This window comes from Mycteria americana, chromosome 1 (assembly GCF_035582795.1).
Source record: "Mycteria americana isolate JAX WOST 10 ecotype Jacksonville Zoo and Gardens chromosome 1, USCA_MyAme_1.0, whole genome shotgun sequence".
Taxonomy (NCBI): Eukaryota; Metazoa; Chordata; class Aves; order Ciconiiformes; family Ciconiidae; genus Mycteria; species Mycteria americana.
Genome location: NC_134365.1, coordinates 146,219,878 through 146,238,585, shown reverse-complemented (window position 1 = coordinate 146,238,585; position 18,708 = coordinate 146,219,878). Strand labels below are relative to the sequence as shown.

The following is an 18,708-nucleotide window of genomic DNA, read 5'->3' as shown; positions in this document are numbered from 1 at the left end:
TGCTTTGAAATTCAAAAAATGTTTTGAATTTCAGTAATTCCCTATGTTTTATTTTCTTCATAAGGGGATGTTTTTAAAATAAATATTTGAGATATGTGGGTGGTTTATTTTCTTTTATTTCTACTCTGTTATATACAATGTGAATATGGTTGCATACATACACAAAAAGAACCTTTATGTCTATAGAATATAATACAAGATATTATAGTTTGTACTAAAAACTTAAATGACTATAACATTTCAGTTCAAGAACACTGCTTAAACAGCACACTTCAACATGACTTTCATCTTTTTTTTTCCACAGTAAAATTTCAGGAAAATACACTAAAACATTTTGAATTGAGACAGAAAAGTATTTGCTCAACAGAAAGTGGTTTAATTAAGGTATCTAGCTAACTCTGTAGACAACCATATGTATGCATGGTTCAAGCATGAACTAACTAAGTAAGTAATACATTCTGGGCTTTACTTCCCACTTTATTGTTTGAATTATTACTGGAACAGGTTGTTATCTGTTGTAAATCGCTGTAACTTCTTTCGTTCTCATACAGTAATGCCAATTTATATCAGATGAGAAGAGCTGAGCTGAGCTAGATTCTGCTCATCAAATTACGTGCAGCTTGCGTTAGTTTAAAATCCATTGCATTCTTACAGTGCTATTGAAACTTTATATGGTTACCTTTATAAAAAATGTTCAGAAACGTAGGTGTACAAAAGGCCCTCAAAAACTTGCTCACATCTGTTTTAGATAGGAAAAGGCAGAATTGTTTTCAGGATTATGAGAAATCCTTTGTTAGCATGTTAATCTTGTTAGTGAACAATCAAATCTGAGGCAATGTCAAGAAAAACTTGGGGAATGTGCCTGAACTACCTTTCCAGTTAAGTTTCCCAGTTATTGGCCAGAAAATTTCTGGATTTTTCCTTGTACAGCAAACTGGGTGACCTAGAAACAGATTTTGAGACCTAATGATCCATATTACTGTTTACTATTCCCAAGGAGATCTGGACTTGAAGATTTTTAAGCACTGAATTAAAAATATTTTACTAATCACTGTAATTTTTTGCTATGTGCAATTTCCAACTTACACTATAAATTAGTCGATGAAAGTATGCAATTGGCAAAGCTCAGTCAACTGATAAATTCATTTAATGACTGACAGATATCCAGGTAAATAACTGGAGCTAATTCAACATATAATCACAGTATATCTACAAAACCTTACCCATATCATAGATGCTTTTAACACTTAAACTTTTTTACAAAATTTGCTTTCAAATAGCATGTAACCTAAGTGATACAGGGAAATTCAGAATAGTCAAGAGTTTTTTATCTGGGGTCTAGTTGCATAGTATATTGCATTTGAAATTTAAAATTAAACATTTTAAAAGATGGTATGTTTAGAAAACTTTAGGACGTAGTTTGAGAACAAGAGGCTGGTATATGCAACGTGAATAAAAAATCCTAATTTGGGTCTACAGCTGCTGATTGGACTAAAAATCAGTTTGAATAAATGCATCTCAGTTAAATATAAATATTGTTCAAAATGAACCTCAGCTTTCTAGAAGAAGTTGCTTAGTCATACAAAGACTATAAGATGATGAGGACCTGACCTCAGAGGAGGCCCATGTGTAGCTTGCACTGGTTTGCACTGCTCTATGTACTCCATAAGCGCAAGGACTGAGTCTCGGCTCTGCGAACATGTATTATGGAGGAGCTCTTGTTCTCTCCTGTCCACAGCAGGAAAATGGAGCTCACTTTAGTCTTAGGGATAAACCCCAACTAGAACAACAAATCCTAACTGTCTAAATTATCAGGTGTTTATTTCAAACACTGAGCCTGCCCAAGTGGTCATAAGTGCTGGGAAAGAACAGATCTGAAATGAAATAACTCAGCCTAGTGTGTTTCTTGATGCAAGTCTACCCATGGCAAACTTTTCTATTCAGCCACTCCCCTAAACTCATCAAGATCTTTTATGTAATTTCCTAACACCTTCTGCATTATGCAAATTTTATAACATAACATACATGTCATCATTCATTAAAATCTGGAAGCCAGCAAAAGAAGCTATAGTGTTGGATGTTGGCATCAGGCAGGCGATCTGAGCTGCTTTGGGGTTATTATTTTCAGCTGCTTTTGAAAAACTGAAGATTTTTTCTCGAGGCTTCTGTTTGTCACTGTTCTTCTCATCTTCTTGCTGGCTTTCTGCCTCAATGGTGCACTCTGGTTCTTCACATTCTAGCTTGGTTTGTACCATTGCATGATCAGTTTTGTCTATCCATTCCTAGGAAAATGAAAATGTTGATGTTGGCAGGGACTGAGTTATCAGTCGAAAGAAAGCTGGCTGTACAGTCACTGATTTTCCTTTGGTAATGGCATCTTCCCAGGACAAGCCACAATGGAGAAGGTGAAAAGGAAGCAATATAGACAAGCAGGACATAAGATAGCAGGATGGAAGAAAGGCAGGATGGCAGGAAAGCAGACAGGATTCCACAAATGCATACAAACTCCTACTTATTATCGAGACCACATTAAATACATCTTCATATTTAATCAGGGCCTTTAGAAAACCTTGGATGTGTAAAATACATGGTGTTCCCTCCCTGATAGACTCATGCATTCTTTGACCCACGCCCTGACTTAATCTAAATTGAGACTGAGTTTACATGGAGATTTACACAACATAGCATTTCTGTATTAAAGCTTCAGTATTAATTTGCATTTATATCTTTCTTCTTCAGTTTCAGTTTAAAGCTATCTTATATATAGAAAGTTTTCAGTTTGTCACTGAAACATTACTACTGCTCTTTGATATTGTCATTGGCTTTGAAAATGTAAATATTTGACCTGTCTCCACTGAGAGGAAACTTCGTTGCAATTATCATAAAGACAGCCCAATTAATACAGAAAAATATGTCACATATGTGATGTCATGGACTCAAGAAGCAGTAAGAAAACAAAAGCAAAAAATGTGATCTATTCCTTTGACAGCCATTTCATGTCTAAAGGTTTAGCGACCATACAGCTCTGTGGCTAAGAGAGGATGCTTCCTGCTGTGACTGATGTCTCCAAAGGCATGAGTGCCACCACTGGCTCAGTACTAAGTCTCACAGCACTTCACAAATATAAAGGGCAAGATCAGGTTGAAGCAAGCTGCCCGAGCAGGAATGGATGCAAACACCACAATGGCATCTCACTGGATATTGTGCCTCTGGGCACCCTTAAATTCTTCTCCAGCAATTTGTCTGTCTCTTTCTATAGCAAGTGTCTTTTCACAGTGCCAAAGTAGCACTACACTGATTGTATGAGCTCTGGTATTTGCTCTGTGGATCCTCTTGGCAATGTTGCACGAGGGGAAGGGCTTTTCTCTTGGGTTGGAGAGTGCTTGTGGTAATGTCTGTGCAGAGCAAGTATCAGTAGCTACTTTCAAATTATTCTCAACACTGTAGAGTTCACAGCCTTGCTAGGAAGGGAATGTTTACCTGGAAGTTTCCATTATGATCATTGAAGAGATCAGCAAATATGTATTTTGGATCTGGTATAGCAGGCATGACTAACTTTTGAAGCCTGCAAAGAGGAAAGAAAAATACAAATTGATGTTTTGTTACAGTATAGTCATTCATACAAAAATCTACTTCAGCACAGTTCTGTCGTCACAAATGTATTTTACATGACAGTACTCTAGGCTTGATTTCTTTTAAATGTGTTCTGAAGTAAAAAAACAGTTATAAGAGTATGATAATGCCATCAGGCTAAGAGTGATTTTTCTGCTGGATTTTCAACCAAACCCATCCTAGTAAAATCTGGATTCTGAACAAACTTCCAGCTAGTCAGCAAGTGCCATTCTGCTCCATGCAGTAGTCAGAGCCTCTAGACAGGCAAGATGGTGCAGCAACCAGCTATACTGCCTGACTTAGTGAACACAAATGTAAACTTGAAACATAGAAGTATAGGAGAAAAAAAATAAATGTATGATCTAAAAAAGTTATCAGAGATCCATATACTTTCAGCTCATTTTCAGAAATACTGCATTTTTGGCTTTTTTTCCCACCAAAAAAGCCAAAATTTGGGGCCTTTGCAGGGGTTTTTTTTGTTGTTTGGTGGTTTGTTTTTTTTTTTTAAATTGTAGATTCTAAACATGAACAGAGTCATTCAACTGTAAATCCAGATATTGATATAGTCTTATTAAAGATGAATGCACTCAAGCTTACTTCAGCCTACTGCAAACAGACATTGAGTCTGATGAAAGTTGCACAAAAGGATGTCAGTTCAGAAGAAATAACCAAAATAATTGGCTTCTCAGGATTTAACTAGATTTCTAAAAAAGAGAAGAAATTAAGTGGAAGAGACAGAATTTTATTCTGAAACATTGTCTTTTACTAGAATTGTTCTGGTTTTGAAAATTAAACGCCTTGGTGTTTGGAAGGCCAGGATGCATTATCCCTCAAATAGTAATTAAGCTACTGACTTCTACATCTGTATGATGACTTCATTTATCAGATAAGAATTTTGAGTGCTAAGAGACTTGATTCTGAATGATAGCTCTATTTTCATGACATGGATATTTAGTAGTAACCAATAAAATTATATTTACCTCTGCCATTTACACAGAAGAATCAAGAGGATAAGTTTCATTAGAAGTACTGACAGCAAACAGCTTAAAATAATTACTGTGTTTGACTCAGATTTTATATCATCATCACATGAATCTAGGAATAATCACAAAAAAAGTATGTGAAAAAATTATTTTTTGCTTTACAAGTAAATATTCCTAATCATGCTAGAACACTGACTTTTCTTTAAAAAAAAAAGTTTTTAAGAACAAATAAAACAAATTCAATTGTTCAATTGAAACTGAAAAGAAAAGCCATCCTTCCCAAACCTTGTACCAAAAGAAAACTGTGCTTTTATTTATCTAAATTGACTTGGTACAGGACAAAGGAGCGGGCTTAGAGGCAAAGAGTAGAGGCATTATGAATGAATCAAGTATTTCTTCTCTTCTTTGCATTGCATTGACAGTGATACAGCAACTTTGTGTTAAGATCTGTATTACATACACCTACTTACAATCACTAAAGCTTCAAGTGCAATTTTGCATGTAGACTAAATGTCTTGTTTCCCAAGATAAAACAAACAACCTCTCCCCCATCCCAGCAAACAAAAAGCCAGCAAAACACAAGTGCTGATACCCAGAAAGTAACTAGTGGCAGGCTATTATCTAACACACAGGTATATAAAGTTAAAGCATTTGTTCTCTTTTTGGCATTCTCAGTGTTTTTTGTCCAGCTTTACAAAACTCTACCTCCTACTACTGACCTTCTGCTCTCCATGTAAATACTATAGAAACTAAACTGATTATTCATACAGGAGCAACTGTCCAGACTGTTCCACCTGCCTGCTTTGTTCAGCTTGCCAGAAAGCCAGAGAAAAGTTGTGATCCCCAAGTAAGGTATTCAGAGTCTATGAAATTTCTTGAGCACAGCTTTGTTCATGGCTTCCTCTGATGTCAGATTTGGAGTCAATAATAACTCATTAAAGTTCTCATTAAAGTGAAGTGCTTGCCCCAGTGAAGGGGCTGTGCCAATGTCACTTCTGATCCAGGGGCACCCAAAGTGACTGAACCATTAGTCTGTCTCCTCTGTGCTTTCCATCCTTGCAGTTACCTGCTGGCAGCCTCTGGTCAAATGGTCCAGGTAGGGCTGTTATGTGCTCACCTCCCAGAGGTGCACAGGGAGATGTTGTCCTCTGTGTTTTCTTAAGGGCATTTGCCAGCCACACCTGAGGACATGCTTGCAGGCTCACAATTTGCATGGTGGAGGAGGCTTCTTTGGAGGTCAGCACTGTGGCTACTACTAGTGCACAGGCTACACATGTCTGTGCTCCAGGATTTCATCCCAGCTTTGTGTACACAGATTTTCTTCAGGTGAGCTAATAGCCCATTGCATTTTAGAGATCTGGCTACACTGGACATCTGGGTGTCTCATAGTTCTGATAAAGCCTAGTGGGTGGCATTTTGTGCTTAGCTGATACGATATGAATGTGCTGGGATGGTGTACAGTCTTTGCTTTACTACAGCAAATTTGTTTTTTGGTTTTGATAACGAGTAGAAGTACTTTTTCCATCAAAGATGGTCAATCACACTCAGTTAAATGTGTCTGTCTGCTGGGAAAGCAGTGCTGATACTGACTTTGCTTCCATTTCATCTCTTTTCCCCCATCCTCCCTGTTTTGATCAATCCAGCACATTTGAGCATCAGACTGCTATGACTTCTGGTCCTGTAGTTCAACTGGATCTACTTTCAAAACAAACTGTCTTCAAAAATGGGGCATCAAGGATTTTCTTAGGGTTCAGGTTTAATGTCTACATATCACATGTGGACAAACACCCCCCCCCCCCCCCCCCCATACATCACATCGCTGTCATTGGTGGACCCTAGACACTATTGTAACACAAATAATAAGGACACCCTTAACTTTGTTGATTATGGCATAAATTGATAGTGTTATGGGCTATCAGGAACAAAGTGGACGGGAGTCAAACATGGGCAATCAAACATCCACATGAACTTCCTTTGATAACAGAAGATGGAGCACAACAGCACAATATTAATTTGCTGCATGTTCCCAACCTCTTTTGCAGTCACCCCTTCCCCATTTGTACTTAGAAAATATATGAATGTAGCACAGCTGTTACCTAATAATGTGCCATTCATCCAAAATGTTTCTGCTTCCCAGTCACTGCTGTAATTGACTACGTTGCAGTAGGGTACTAGCCTCTTCAGTCTGACCCGGAAAGAATAGCATTTCCTTGCATCAAAGCCTTGCTCTCCAACACTGCAACACTTAGAAGTTCTGGACTGAGAAGGAAGGCATATCATCGTTAATTCTGGTTTTCAAGACAGTGCTTCAGAATGCTACACTCAGTCATGGTCACAACTAGGACAAGGGATAGGCCAACCCAAAGCCTCTGAAGTGGATTTTAACTTCTCTGAGTTTCAAGGAAATATGGTTCTTGACTGACTTTTCACTATTCATAGCCATTCCTCATTGTCTGATATTGAGTTGAAGGTCATAACAGTCATTACATAGTGCACTATATTACAGTTGCATATTTACGATATGCAAAGACACTTCAGTCCACAAAATATTTACAAGTCATATTTGAGACCGGAAAGGTTTAAGTCAATGAAATAATATTTTGAAACACTTAACAGCTAACTTTAGAATAAATAAAAATCTTGTGTCATCTCTTTTCTTTCATTCTACTTCATGTTTTTTTCTCCCTTTTTCCTCTCTTCTTTTAACTCTACTCTGCTTTCTGCTTTTGTCTTCAAAATTCCTCTATTCTGAATGTATGACCTTTCCATTAGATTGTCCTCAGCTATTTGGGTGGCAACTAGATATAACCCAAAAAGTAAATTATTTCTGGCATGGTAGGGATCCAGGATCCTAAAAATCTAACTGTTTTCTGCTACCAGCTATATTTGAAAATACAGATGGGAGAACAATTTGAAAACAACTCTATTTTACATTCTGTGGATATGCTACTTCCAGCTCCTTCCAATGTTGATTAAAAATGTCATGTCCAACTCACTTGCCAGTCTTTGTCAAACTTGCTTTTATATTGAAGCTCAAGTCTCAAGCACTTCACAGCTCTCTCTGGTTTATTACAGCTTACAGTAACGGTGTCCTCTTTCCAGAAGAAGGTCACATTTTCTGGTCGATTGGGCTTTACTAAGAAGAGAAACAAATTGTGCTATAGTCTCTTAAAAAGAAGTACTTTGCAGTTAAAATTATTGTTACTGCTTCCTTGTCTCAATGTTTCTCTGAGTAGTAAGTGAAGAAGGTGGACTGTCTTCTTGGAGGACTCACTTTTGCATCTGACCTCCCTATTAAACATCAAAATGGAGCTTGACACCATGACACTGCTCACTATTCGAGGAGTCACATTCAAAGGTAGATACCATCTCATGTCAGGAACCTACTGTAAGTACTTAAGGAAGGACTCTAGTCTCCTCATACTCCCTGCAATCAAGAGAAAGAAAGAGGCTTCTTCATTGGAAAGGGACTGACAAATTCAGTACCATAAAACCTGCAAGACACACTTGTGCAGCTGCTGGAGGCTATATGGGATATGGTGGGGCATCTGCAAAAAGCACTGGATGCCTACCTGTAGACAACTGAATCTACCCCTCACTGTTTTCAGATGGTCCGAAGAGCATGCAATGATTTGGTCTATGTAGCTGGTTAGTCTTCAGTAGTGGGAAATAAAGGGGTGAGAAGAGTGTTACCTGCTTTTTCAATCCTTCTAGTTGCCTTTTTGTATTATGAAAATTCTGCCTTCCTAATTTAAAGACTTAAGTCTGATCCTTGATATTTGTGCTTTGTTACCTACCCTTTTGAAATTCATTTTACTATCAGTGGGTGTTTAATAGCCAAAATTCGAGGATCCAGCTGCAGCTTTCCATAATTTACCAGATACTGGTAAAATTGTGAGATATAAAAGTATTCTCAAAGTTAGATGTGCCTTGACAGGTTTTTGTTTAATCCCTTTTGCTAAAACATTATTAATAAATGCTAATAATGCGTTTGGATTTTTTTTTTCCAGATAATTCTGCATTGTATATTTTCTGTGTGATTTTTATTGGAAAAAATCCCTCCACTTTAAATTCTGTAACTATGTGCAGTTCCAGAAGATTTTGGTAAACTAATCTCACACTAGATGTGAAATATGTATTTGGAGGCAGGAGGGATTTAATAAAAACAGGAACATTGTCTCTCTACTAGTAGAAGGATGTCTCTTTACACTGTCAGATTATACCAGAGCCAATCAACTAATTTCTGTTGACATCTGATGATGGTTTTATGACAGCCTTTTTGATAAGAAGTAGTTTGCTGCCTCGCATCCCGTGGAAGATGGTAAAAGAATGGAAGGTTGAAAATACGAGCAAGATCACACAGTCAGCACTAAGACAATAAACTATCAACTTTTACTCATTTTCCTGATATGAATACTGAGCAGGTCTGCACTAGACTAAGCACACCCATATATTTTAGTGTTTTCATTCTGATTTTGAAACTGTGTTTTGGGACAAATCTGACTGTCCCATGTAATGCCATTTAGCTGCAGCTGCACACAGGCCTGTGTAACTACTGATGACAGCAAGGGATGAAAATCAAGATGAAATAACTATAATTTGGTTTTGGCACAGACACTGACAACATTTTATACACCAATATAACTGATTTCTTCTCAAACTAAGGACAACTAGAGAATCAGTGAAGACACTGGAACTACCAAAGTAGTTGTGATTTTACATACTTACTATAAAAATCAGATTTAAGTCTTTTAGAAAAAAGCTCTTCACTTCCATTGCTGTTCCTGATAGAGATGGCAAGGGTGGGTCCTTCTGTCTTAAAAAGACATCCAGAATTATAATCTTGATCCAATAAATAGGTGGGACATGGCTTCCAAACTTTGTGCTTGCCTTCATCAAATCTATAAATGAAAAAATATTGGTGAATGGAACACTCTTACCAGTTAACACAAGTTAATTGCTTTCTGTTACTGTTCTTTTTTTTTTCTTTCTTTTTCAAATGCTTCCACCAAGGGAAGTCTGCGTACGGAATTTTTTGACGTGGCAAATCTCAGGTGATGTGAGGGAATTCATTACTCAAACCTCATTGACTTTCCAGCTCTGGGTTTTGATTCAGTCTGAAATTATCAAGTTTCCTTCATGTTGTTGTTGGTTTTGTTTTCTAATAAGAGCATGACTTGCTCAAACAGATGTTTTCATGAACCTGTTTCCAAGATTGTACTGCTAAAAGTTCTTTCACATATACCACCCAGAAAGAAAAGGGAAGATCAAGCGCTGTAACTGTCTTTAACCAAAACACTAAATCTCTGTTAGTCATTAATGACATCAGTTAATAAGGAAAATATATGCACATATGTGGAAAAAACACTTTCAATAGTGTAATTAGCATTTAGCACAACAACAGAAGAGGGACAAATCTTTCATATAATGACTGTTGTGACTGCCTATTCAGCAGGCTTATTGATTTGTACACTTCTGTAGCAGGTTATGAATATAAACAGGTTTCATGCTGGATGATTAACAAATGTTAAAAGCATTTTCAGGTACAGTTCACAGAAGACTCAAATGGACTTAGATATTTCAGCCTCCCAAAGTAAATCCTTTAAGAAGGGAAGAATAGGCATTGTCAATACTCACGTATAAGAAAATGACACATTCTTGCCGGGAAATAGTTCTCTTGCTGCCCATGTGATCTGCATCTTCTCATTATTGAAATTTATTATTGTGGTGCTGATGGCATCTTTCCAGCCTGCCCAGGACATTGACAGAGAATATGATTTCAGCAGTGAGTCTGAAAAGCATTCCTTGACATCGGTAGGCAATCAGTATTTCAAAGATATGTATGCAATAGACTCAGATGGTCATAAAATAAGAAGACAGAAGAATATCTAAAACACAAGGAAACAGAGTAAAATAACCCAGAGAGGCTGAAATTAGAATTTCAAAATAGCAAAATGAAAGCATGCACAGCAACACCAGAGAGCACCCCATGGTCCCTGGGCCAAAAGGTATACACTGGTTCATGTGTATGCAATGCATAGGGCCTATATCTTGAGGCCGACTTTCCACCATAATACCTGCTAAGGTTTTCCTGTTAAGGAAAACTATTTGGGAACTAATGCCACATGGAGCCTGTGTGTAAACTGTCAAATGTTTACTGTAAGAAACAAGGGACTAACACCACAGGTCAAGACCAGGTCAAGACCTATAGGAACCCAGAGCAGATCAGTGTAAGTAGGTGTACTTGCATATTTGATCTGTGTGGTTCTGGCCAATTCCACCTTACAGACAAGCAAGATCTTTTAATGTCCTTTGACTGCAAGCAGATATTATTTCCTCTCCTGACCTTCTCCTTGTTATAGCTCTTGCCTTGGACACGGGCATTTCAATTCTGTGTCCATCAGGATTCCACAATCAGACACTGAAGATAAATCTGACATTGAAAAATGGAGAAACTAAGAAGGCGGAAGGATTAGAAATCCATTCTATATCAAGGAGAAGGTTGAATTATTTATTTTGCATTCTATAAGATGTGAAATTATATTTACTTGAATGAACAAAGAGGAAGAAAATGTATCTTGAATATCAGCAAGAAACCACTCGAGGGTAGAATTTGCAGACTGCTGTCTCCAGACATTAAGTGTCTACCACTAAAAACTTTTGCTGGAATATTCCTCCCTAGCAGGAGAATACAGGACTTTAGCTTTGATTGCTGTTTACATTTCTTGCCACTCTGGACTTCTGAAGGGGTTTAAAATGGAAAAATTTTAAAACATTTCTTATGAGCTTTTTACCACATAGAGTGATCCTGAATGTTCATGGGAATCAGGCCTAACTATCCTCATGGTTGCTATCTTTTGCTCTGTAATCACACTAAGAGTGTGAGAAAGGCACGCGGGTTCAAGTAAAGGTTTTGCCTGTTTTCATGTCTATATCTCTGCGTCTAGGCGTTTCATGACTTCTGTAATTAGAGTTAGTCAAAACATTTTTATATAGGTGTAATTGTGTTGTAACATGTTGTTTTGTCAATATCATTCAAGAGACAGTTATGACAGAAATCCAAGAGACACTGGGTAGATGTAGCTGCAGGTCCCTGCTACGTGATTCATGGAACTCTGGTAAAAAAGATTCTGCTTTTACTCAAGAGAAGGACTTGAAACTAACTCCTCCATCTCCTAACTAATGCCTGCAGGTTTGTTCTGTATTGTTTTCTCAAACTGAAAATCTCATGTGTTTTTCTTAAGAATAGAGAAGTCCGTACTATTACACACTGAAGCAAAAACAGAACTTCAAGACCTCAAAAGCTATCATAAAATGGAATTTCCCAACTGGTTCTACCTCTGTTACAGGAGACTACCTAGCTCTTGTTTCCTAACTCCTCAAGCCCTTTGTAATTGCCCTCAGCAGGTCTAAGAGATGATCTTATCTTTAACTAAAGCCACTAAGAAATATGACAGCAGCGCCTAACAGTGGATTCTTGGTCTGCAATTGCACTAACGCATTTTAATTTTTATGGCCTAAATTCTAGCATGGTTGTACTCTACACTATGTAGTGTTACGCCTAGTGTAACTGAAATCCATATGACTACTTGGACTAGGCTTTTCTATAAAGACAGTTAAACATATATTCCATGTATATTTGAGTGTCTAATTACATGTTCTCCATCTTTAAATAAAATTAACATTATAAAAAATAATATAAATGTTAGTGAGTGGAGAATACTGTACTGCCCTGAGATAATTTTTATGAGTATAGAATTAATCCTTTTAATTCCCTTTAGAAGCAACAAAATATGTACTTTCCACTTTTTGATAATTAGTCTGATTGCAGATATTTTCGCTTTGAGAAAGAACTGCTAATGTCCATGCTTCAATTATGAAAATAAAACCAGGAAGAGTACTTGCTTTCTTAATCACAAATTTTTAAGGATAACTAATTTCAAAATTAATTTATGATGCTGTTTCTATGTGCACAACAGTTTGGCACAATGACAGATGGCAAAATGCTGTTTGCAGGGCATGTTTTTGAATCAATTTTTAAATCAAACAAGAATGAAATTCTTCAGTTTAATCTCAGAAGGTGGCTTAACATCTCTGCAGAGAGCTGTGCACGGACATCTTCCTGCACTTGACAAAAAGGCTATGTTCAAATAGGCTACGTGCTAAGCAGAGAGGCATGCAGTCTTGCCAGTAGGACATAACAAAGAGTGGATATCTTAGAGTCCTATTTCACAGAATCACTGAATCACAGAATCACAGAATCGTATAGGTTGGAAAAGACCTTTAAGATCATCGAGTCCAACCAGGACTATTTCAGGCATAGCCAACTAACCCAGGCTGTGCCAGGACCCTTACCAGACGAAAGGTGGCAGCTCAAAACCCTCACTTGGACTTGGGCACCTGAGCAGCCCCACTGAAAAACATGTCGGTGATTTTTCCATTATTTGCAGGGTGGGCTCAACACCCAGCGCTTATCCCATTGCCCTCCAGCTGTGAGGTTGCAGCAGTTGGCCCACGACGTGAAAGATCTGCTTGCATTGATTTCTAGTTTTCAGCAAATGGAGCAGGTTGGGTTTATATATGAGACTGGTCTCAGGTTGCTCAGTACCATGGAGATGCTAGTATCTGAAGTCTGAAGGGAATTGTAAAGCAAAGAGGTAACTTTACTGGTGAAAAGTAGGTGCTTGCAGACGTCAAATGATCAGTAAAGGTTTTGAGGGATCTTGTAGAATTTGCTATGAAAAGTGGCTCTAATCGTTCTGAGGTGTTCAGTTGATTTGCTCACAAGGGCTGTACAGGTACAGAAAAAAGGGAGGAAGAGGAAAAAGGGAGTTTATAACCTAAATAGGCAACACCATTCAAAGAAGAGAAGAAAGGAGAGGAAAAGCTTGTTTTAAATACCTCCAAGAGGAAAATACTGCAATGCTATGAGTTTTATCCCTCCAACTTCAGAGGGGTAAAATAATATTGTACTACTTAGTCTTTCTGAATGAATTTTCTCTTACTGGACAGTATAAATAACTTTTTTTTTTAAATTATGTTTATAGATAAATTGGTGGAATTAACACAGATAGCACTGGTTCATTAATTGTTAGAGAGAACACATAGAATTTGCTCATGCAAATTTTTTGTATACACCTGAGAAAAACTATGGTGCCAATATTTAGATTGAATAGGTGATGTGTGCTTGGGAAGCTCCTTGAACCTGTGACTATGTATCCCACAACCCCGACACTGCCAACAGAGAAATAAAAGTAAAGATTTTGGTAAAGTGGTAACCCACCCTTCCCTCTCCGTACAGGCCAACTGTTGAAATCCTTTTCCAGGGTGCCACATTTTCCCTCAATTCCAACGCAAAAAGGACACCAGCATCAAATACCATAAAGTTCCTTTAATGGGGTGTTCGATCTCTTTGAACTCTCAGTGGGTGAGCCGAGGCATGTTTGGCTCTAGAGATGGATAATAAGGAAACCAGAGGGACTACATGGGATTTCCACACACTAAGGAGTGGACACTAAGTAAAACCTGGGGCTCTGATTTGACTGGCCTGTTAGAAGGCAACAAAAGTCACCAATTCATTCTGAACCTTGAACACTCATTATCCTCTATTTTTCAGTTGTATTATGATAGCCCTATACTACTTATTTGAGGCTGCAATTCAGAGATGCACACTAAATCTTGAGTTTGGCAATGCATATTTTTTTGGATGACAGAGAAGAATATCAGTTTGGCTCCGGTCCTGCAGTGATTTATCGATGGACTTGACTTTGCACACTCTGAGTGGTCCATTTGACTTCAGCAGGATTACTCAGAGTGCATTAACTTAACAACACATATAAATCTTTCTAGAATCAGAAACTTTTTCTGCAAAAAACCTGCATATTATGAATTGAAACTCTGGGATTTTAACATTTAAATATGAACTCCAGCAACTGCAGTTATTTATGTACTAAAATGGAAGGTAATACTTTATTAAATACTTTAACAATAAATAGAACCATTTAATAGAAATAGAACAGTAATTGTAATAAACTATCTGGTGATATATACATATTCTTTCCTGTTGTCTAGTTTTTAAGAAGTTCATAAGAAATCAGTCCTAACATAATTAACTAGCTATGTAGGACAGAAAAGGCTTTACCAATCTTATATTATTAAAGACTGTGTTTCTAGAGCTCTAGTCAGGACAATTTTCTACTGTGCTTTCTAATTTCATGAGTTTTGTAGCCTTTTTGAATGTGGTATGAGTTGTGTTTTGTGTAAATATTTGGTAAACATTTGAATGCATCTTTTCAAATTCTAGCATGTATATGTTGCATAATTCACATTTCAACATGAAAAGATGCATAGCCTAAGTGAGGTTTTTAAAGTTTGGGTTAAATTGACATCAAGTCCTCTGAGGATATGTACAGGTTATCTGAAATATGGTATTTCCTTCTGATGATCTTTCCTTTGCCTTTAACTGAAAAGGCGTTTAGTTTCCCTTTTTTTTTTTTTTAAGCACCTATACATATATACTTCTGGAGGCAGAATCATTCATATCTTTTGTTAATGGAAAGAGATAGAGAGAAAGAGAATACAGGGGACCGTTTCTCTCCCTTTCTTTATGGCGCAATTTTTATGAATCCACCTGTAACACCATGGGTCATTCTCAGCTAACATGCCAGTTCTTCCACAGTAATTGTAATTATTTAAAGCATTCTTCTATTCATGATCCTAGTGGCACACAATAGACCAAAGTAACACATTTACCATTATTCTTTGTATTATGATAATGGGTAGATGGAAAGGTCAAAAATATTATGAATAGGCAGTCCCTGGGCTAAAGACGGGTGGCAGCAGCTTTCTGTCCGAGGATGGCCTGCTGGTCTAGCTAGGTATACAGTATGTTGCAGTGCTGTAGGACACATACCAGTGCCCTGGAGAATGAACTTCAGAGAGAATTATCCAAGTCTACATCTTTGGTAAAACCAGATGGGAACTGGTAGGGTTCCCCACAAGTCTTTAACCTCACAGGCACTGCTGGGCACCTAGCTTTTCTCAGAACAAAGAAGTGTGGAAAATACCACTATGGTGTGTGGAGAAAGTACTTTTACAGGGGAAAAAAAAAGAAATTTCCTTGAGCAATAAATTATGCAAGACACAACCATGAGCAAGAATATGGGCAAGTACATTCCACCTCCAAGCCACTTTTCAAAGTTTATTACTGAGAAAAAATACTATTGAAGAGGAACATTGTAAAAAGGCTGAATGTCATGGAACAGATCAAAAAAGAGAAAGAGGAGAGACAGAATGTCAGTCTGCAAAGATAACAGAATGGAACATGCATGTACTGGAACAGTTGCAACCTCATTGAAACATAACAAAGAAGAAAAACCACTTTTGATTTCCTCACACTGATGAAACCTGATAAGTAACCACATGTTGAACTTCCACATATTGCAGCACACTGTATAGAAACTACTGGAGAGCCAGACCCAGATCTAAGCCTACAGTCTTTAGTTACTCTTAATACTACCAATCTATGAGAACAGTTTCATTTCATTAATAGGAACACATGTAGGCGAAAGTGCAACTCCTTGCGCACAACACTGCTGAATTGAATGCACAAGACAGAGACTGAATAGAAAACTTACTTTCAAGAAAAGGAGCAAGACAGCAAGAGAGAGTTTTTTATAGACATTTTGAGGCAAGGCATAATCCTTATAGCACAATTCTTACAACCCATCAAACTGAGTGGGGGTTTTTTTGGAAGATCGCCAACCATTGCTGGGCATCACGACACTTTGCATCAAATAAACACCAGAACTGTAATTTTCAACTTTTGTTCCACAAAGTCATGCCATCGGTACAGCATGGCTATAGGTGCTTACCGCCTCAGGACAGGGAAGAGTCATGTCCCTTCACAGGAGAGCCAGTGATTCACAGGAGCAATTAACACTGGAGAATCAGGTGGTGCTGCATTGCCGAAAATGATACTTACCGTACGTACAGCAGAACAAAGAGCTGATTTATAGGTTGATAAGATGACAGCATAACTTTAAAGTATTTCTTTCTCCTTATAAAAAGAACGACAGGGAACTTGTGATAAATTAACAAGAGTGAAGATTAGATTATCGGTCTATGTGTTGGGCTTATGTTTGATTTCTCTAAGAATGCATTTATCTTTGGCAAGCTATAAGTAATGGCATTCCAGACAAACACATGAAATAGAGATGTTCTTATATTTAGGTAGCCAAATAACCAGTCTTTAATATCTCTATTAATATTGATGTTTGTTTAATAGTATTTTTACTTGATACTTTCTCAGGCGCAAGATATTGCTGGATATTTTCCCATTGTGTTCATTCTTACAGGATACTAAGCCCTGAAGTCTTACCTGGAATCTGTTTTATCCATCTTTGTTCAATGTGAAGGCTAGCCTTTTTTGGATGCAGTCTACTCTGTTATAACCTATGCCTTAGACAGTAAGTAGTCCTGCTTAAAGAAAAGACACAATCTTACGAAGTTCTGCCTTGATTTTTAATTAGAAAACTTTCATAGAAATCTGTTATTATCATCATCATTATTGGTTTTTTTAAACAATCCACTTTCGTGTCTGCTGGGTATAAGTTTCTGTTTGGTTGATTCTTTTCACCAAAAAACGTACTCATTACTGTAACACATCAGGTAAAGTACGCACAGAAATATTGCTAACTAATATATCAATTTCTTAAATAAATATCTGTGGATTTGAACTTACCAGGAGATTGTGACTGAGAAGCCACCAGGTTGCCCAGTGTGAAGATGATTGAACATGCTTGAAAGATGAATCTCATGGTTGGAATGACACAACAGACTGTGAAGAGCTGAGTAATCGTAATCTCTGGACTTTACTATTTGATCACTTTATACCAGAGGCTGGAGGGAACTGGAGGAAATGACTACAGGAAATAAAAAATTGACATATCTGTAGCTATAAACAAATCAGAAGTGCAGGAGTTCGGAATGCACACCTTCTTCATACTATGTTAAAGAAAATAAAATTGATTTCTCAGAATATGAGTATCTCTCTTGTCAGCACTTTGCTTTATCTTTTCACAGCTGTATCAATCAGAGGTGACTGTAGCCCTGATCCAAACAAGGACCAGGTAGCTGTGCATAGCTGCAGCCACATTATGTCATGGATGAAGACACTGACCTCAAAGTGCCCAGTGACCTGAGGGTAGGAGACGTACAAACAGTCTTCCTCCCCCACTTACAAGTCAGGAGCTGTTCTCCTAGGAGATGTTTATATTGCCACTCCACGTGCCTGGTGCACCTCACCTGGCTTGAGCCACTTCTGTCCCCAAATCAGAGGCAGAAGTCGTGGGCCTTTTTGTGACAGAGAGACCTGAGCTGCTACGGGTAGGAAGGCTATTACACAAGAGGTAGCACTAGGATGAATTTCCTCCTGTGTTACCTGGACACATATATGCTGCTATAACTTCCAAATATATCCATATAACATTATATATATATACACACTATACCTATACTTTATATCCATATACCTAAAATTATACACAGAAAGTGGGAAATAGAACAGTGTTTTGCCTGAGATTAAACATATTTTAGAAAAAGCAGAATTTAAAATCTTATAATAATCACAACTATCATGTCTGAAGAGACCTGCAGATCTGTAGGTCTGCAGTGACTGGGCTTAGACTACATCCACATAGTAGTGCAACAAGCAGGAGCGGTGAAGCAGTGGGCTGAAGCAGTTGGTGCTGAGGACTCAAGAGCCACACAGTGTGCATGGGGACAGTGGGGAGTCTTCCCTAGACTAGCACCAGTCCAGCCCCATGGGCTGAATGCCTGTTAGTAGTCAGAGCCTGCTAGATGCCCTCCTGGAGCACATCTTCTGGGCTAGGCTCACCCAAGAGGAACCTAGAGCTCCACTGTGTGAACAAAAGAGATTCACAAGAACAGCCCTAATCTGAACTGACAAGTCAGTGTGGCCCTAGCCTTCTGCCCTTGTCCAGCAAGAGCTCAGGAAGAGAGCCCTGAGTGACAAAGTTCTCTCTTCTCTGGGCTTGCTGGCTGCTCCCTTCATGTCCTGATAAAGGTTTACAGTTTGCTTTTCTAGGGACAT

At 37.9% G+C, this 18,708-nt stretch overlaps 1 protein-coding gene across 1 annotated transcript; it reads right to left on the bottom strand.

Annotated features, from left to right (window-relative positions):
* Positions 1 to 2,009: 2,009 nt before the first annotated feature.
* CRLF2 (cytokine receptor like factor 2) lies at positions 2,010 to 17,413 on the bottom strand. Its single transcript, XM_075491918.1, has 8 exons — positions 17,338 to 17,413; positions 10,233 to 10,344; positions 9,324 to 9,496; positions 7,592 to 7,731; positions 6,692 to 6,854; positions 4,593 to 4,707; positions 3,481 to 3,565; positions 2,010 to 2,282 (listed from the first exon to the last, which is right to left on the bottom strand). The coding sequence occupies exons 1-8, from the start codon at positions 17,411 to 17,413 to the stop codon at positions 2,010 to 2,012; spliced, it is 1,137 nt and encodes a 378-aa protein (XP_075348033.1).
* Between the last annotated feature and the right edge of the window lie 1,295 nt (positions 17,414 to 18,708).

Coding starts and splice junctions, on each gene's coding strand:
- CRLF2 (XM_075491918.1), bottom strand. CDS start 17,413: ATGAGATTCATCTTTCAAGCATGTTCAATCATCTTCACACTGGGCAAC. Junction 7,732..9,323: donor ACTTAAATCTGATTTTTATA/GTAAGTATGTAA, acceptor TTCTCTTCTTAG/TAAAGCCCAATCGACCAGAA. Junction 2,283..3,480: donor ATCATAATGGAAACTTCCAG/GTAAACATTCCC, acceptor TCATTTTCCTAG/GAATGGATAGACAAAACTGA.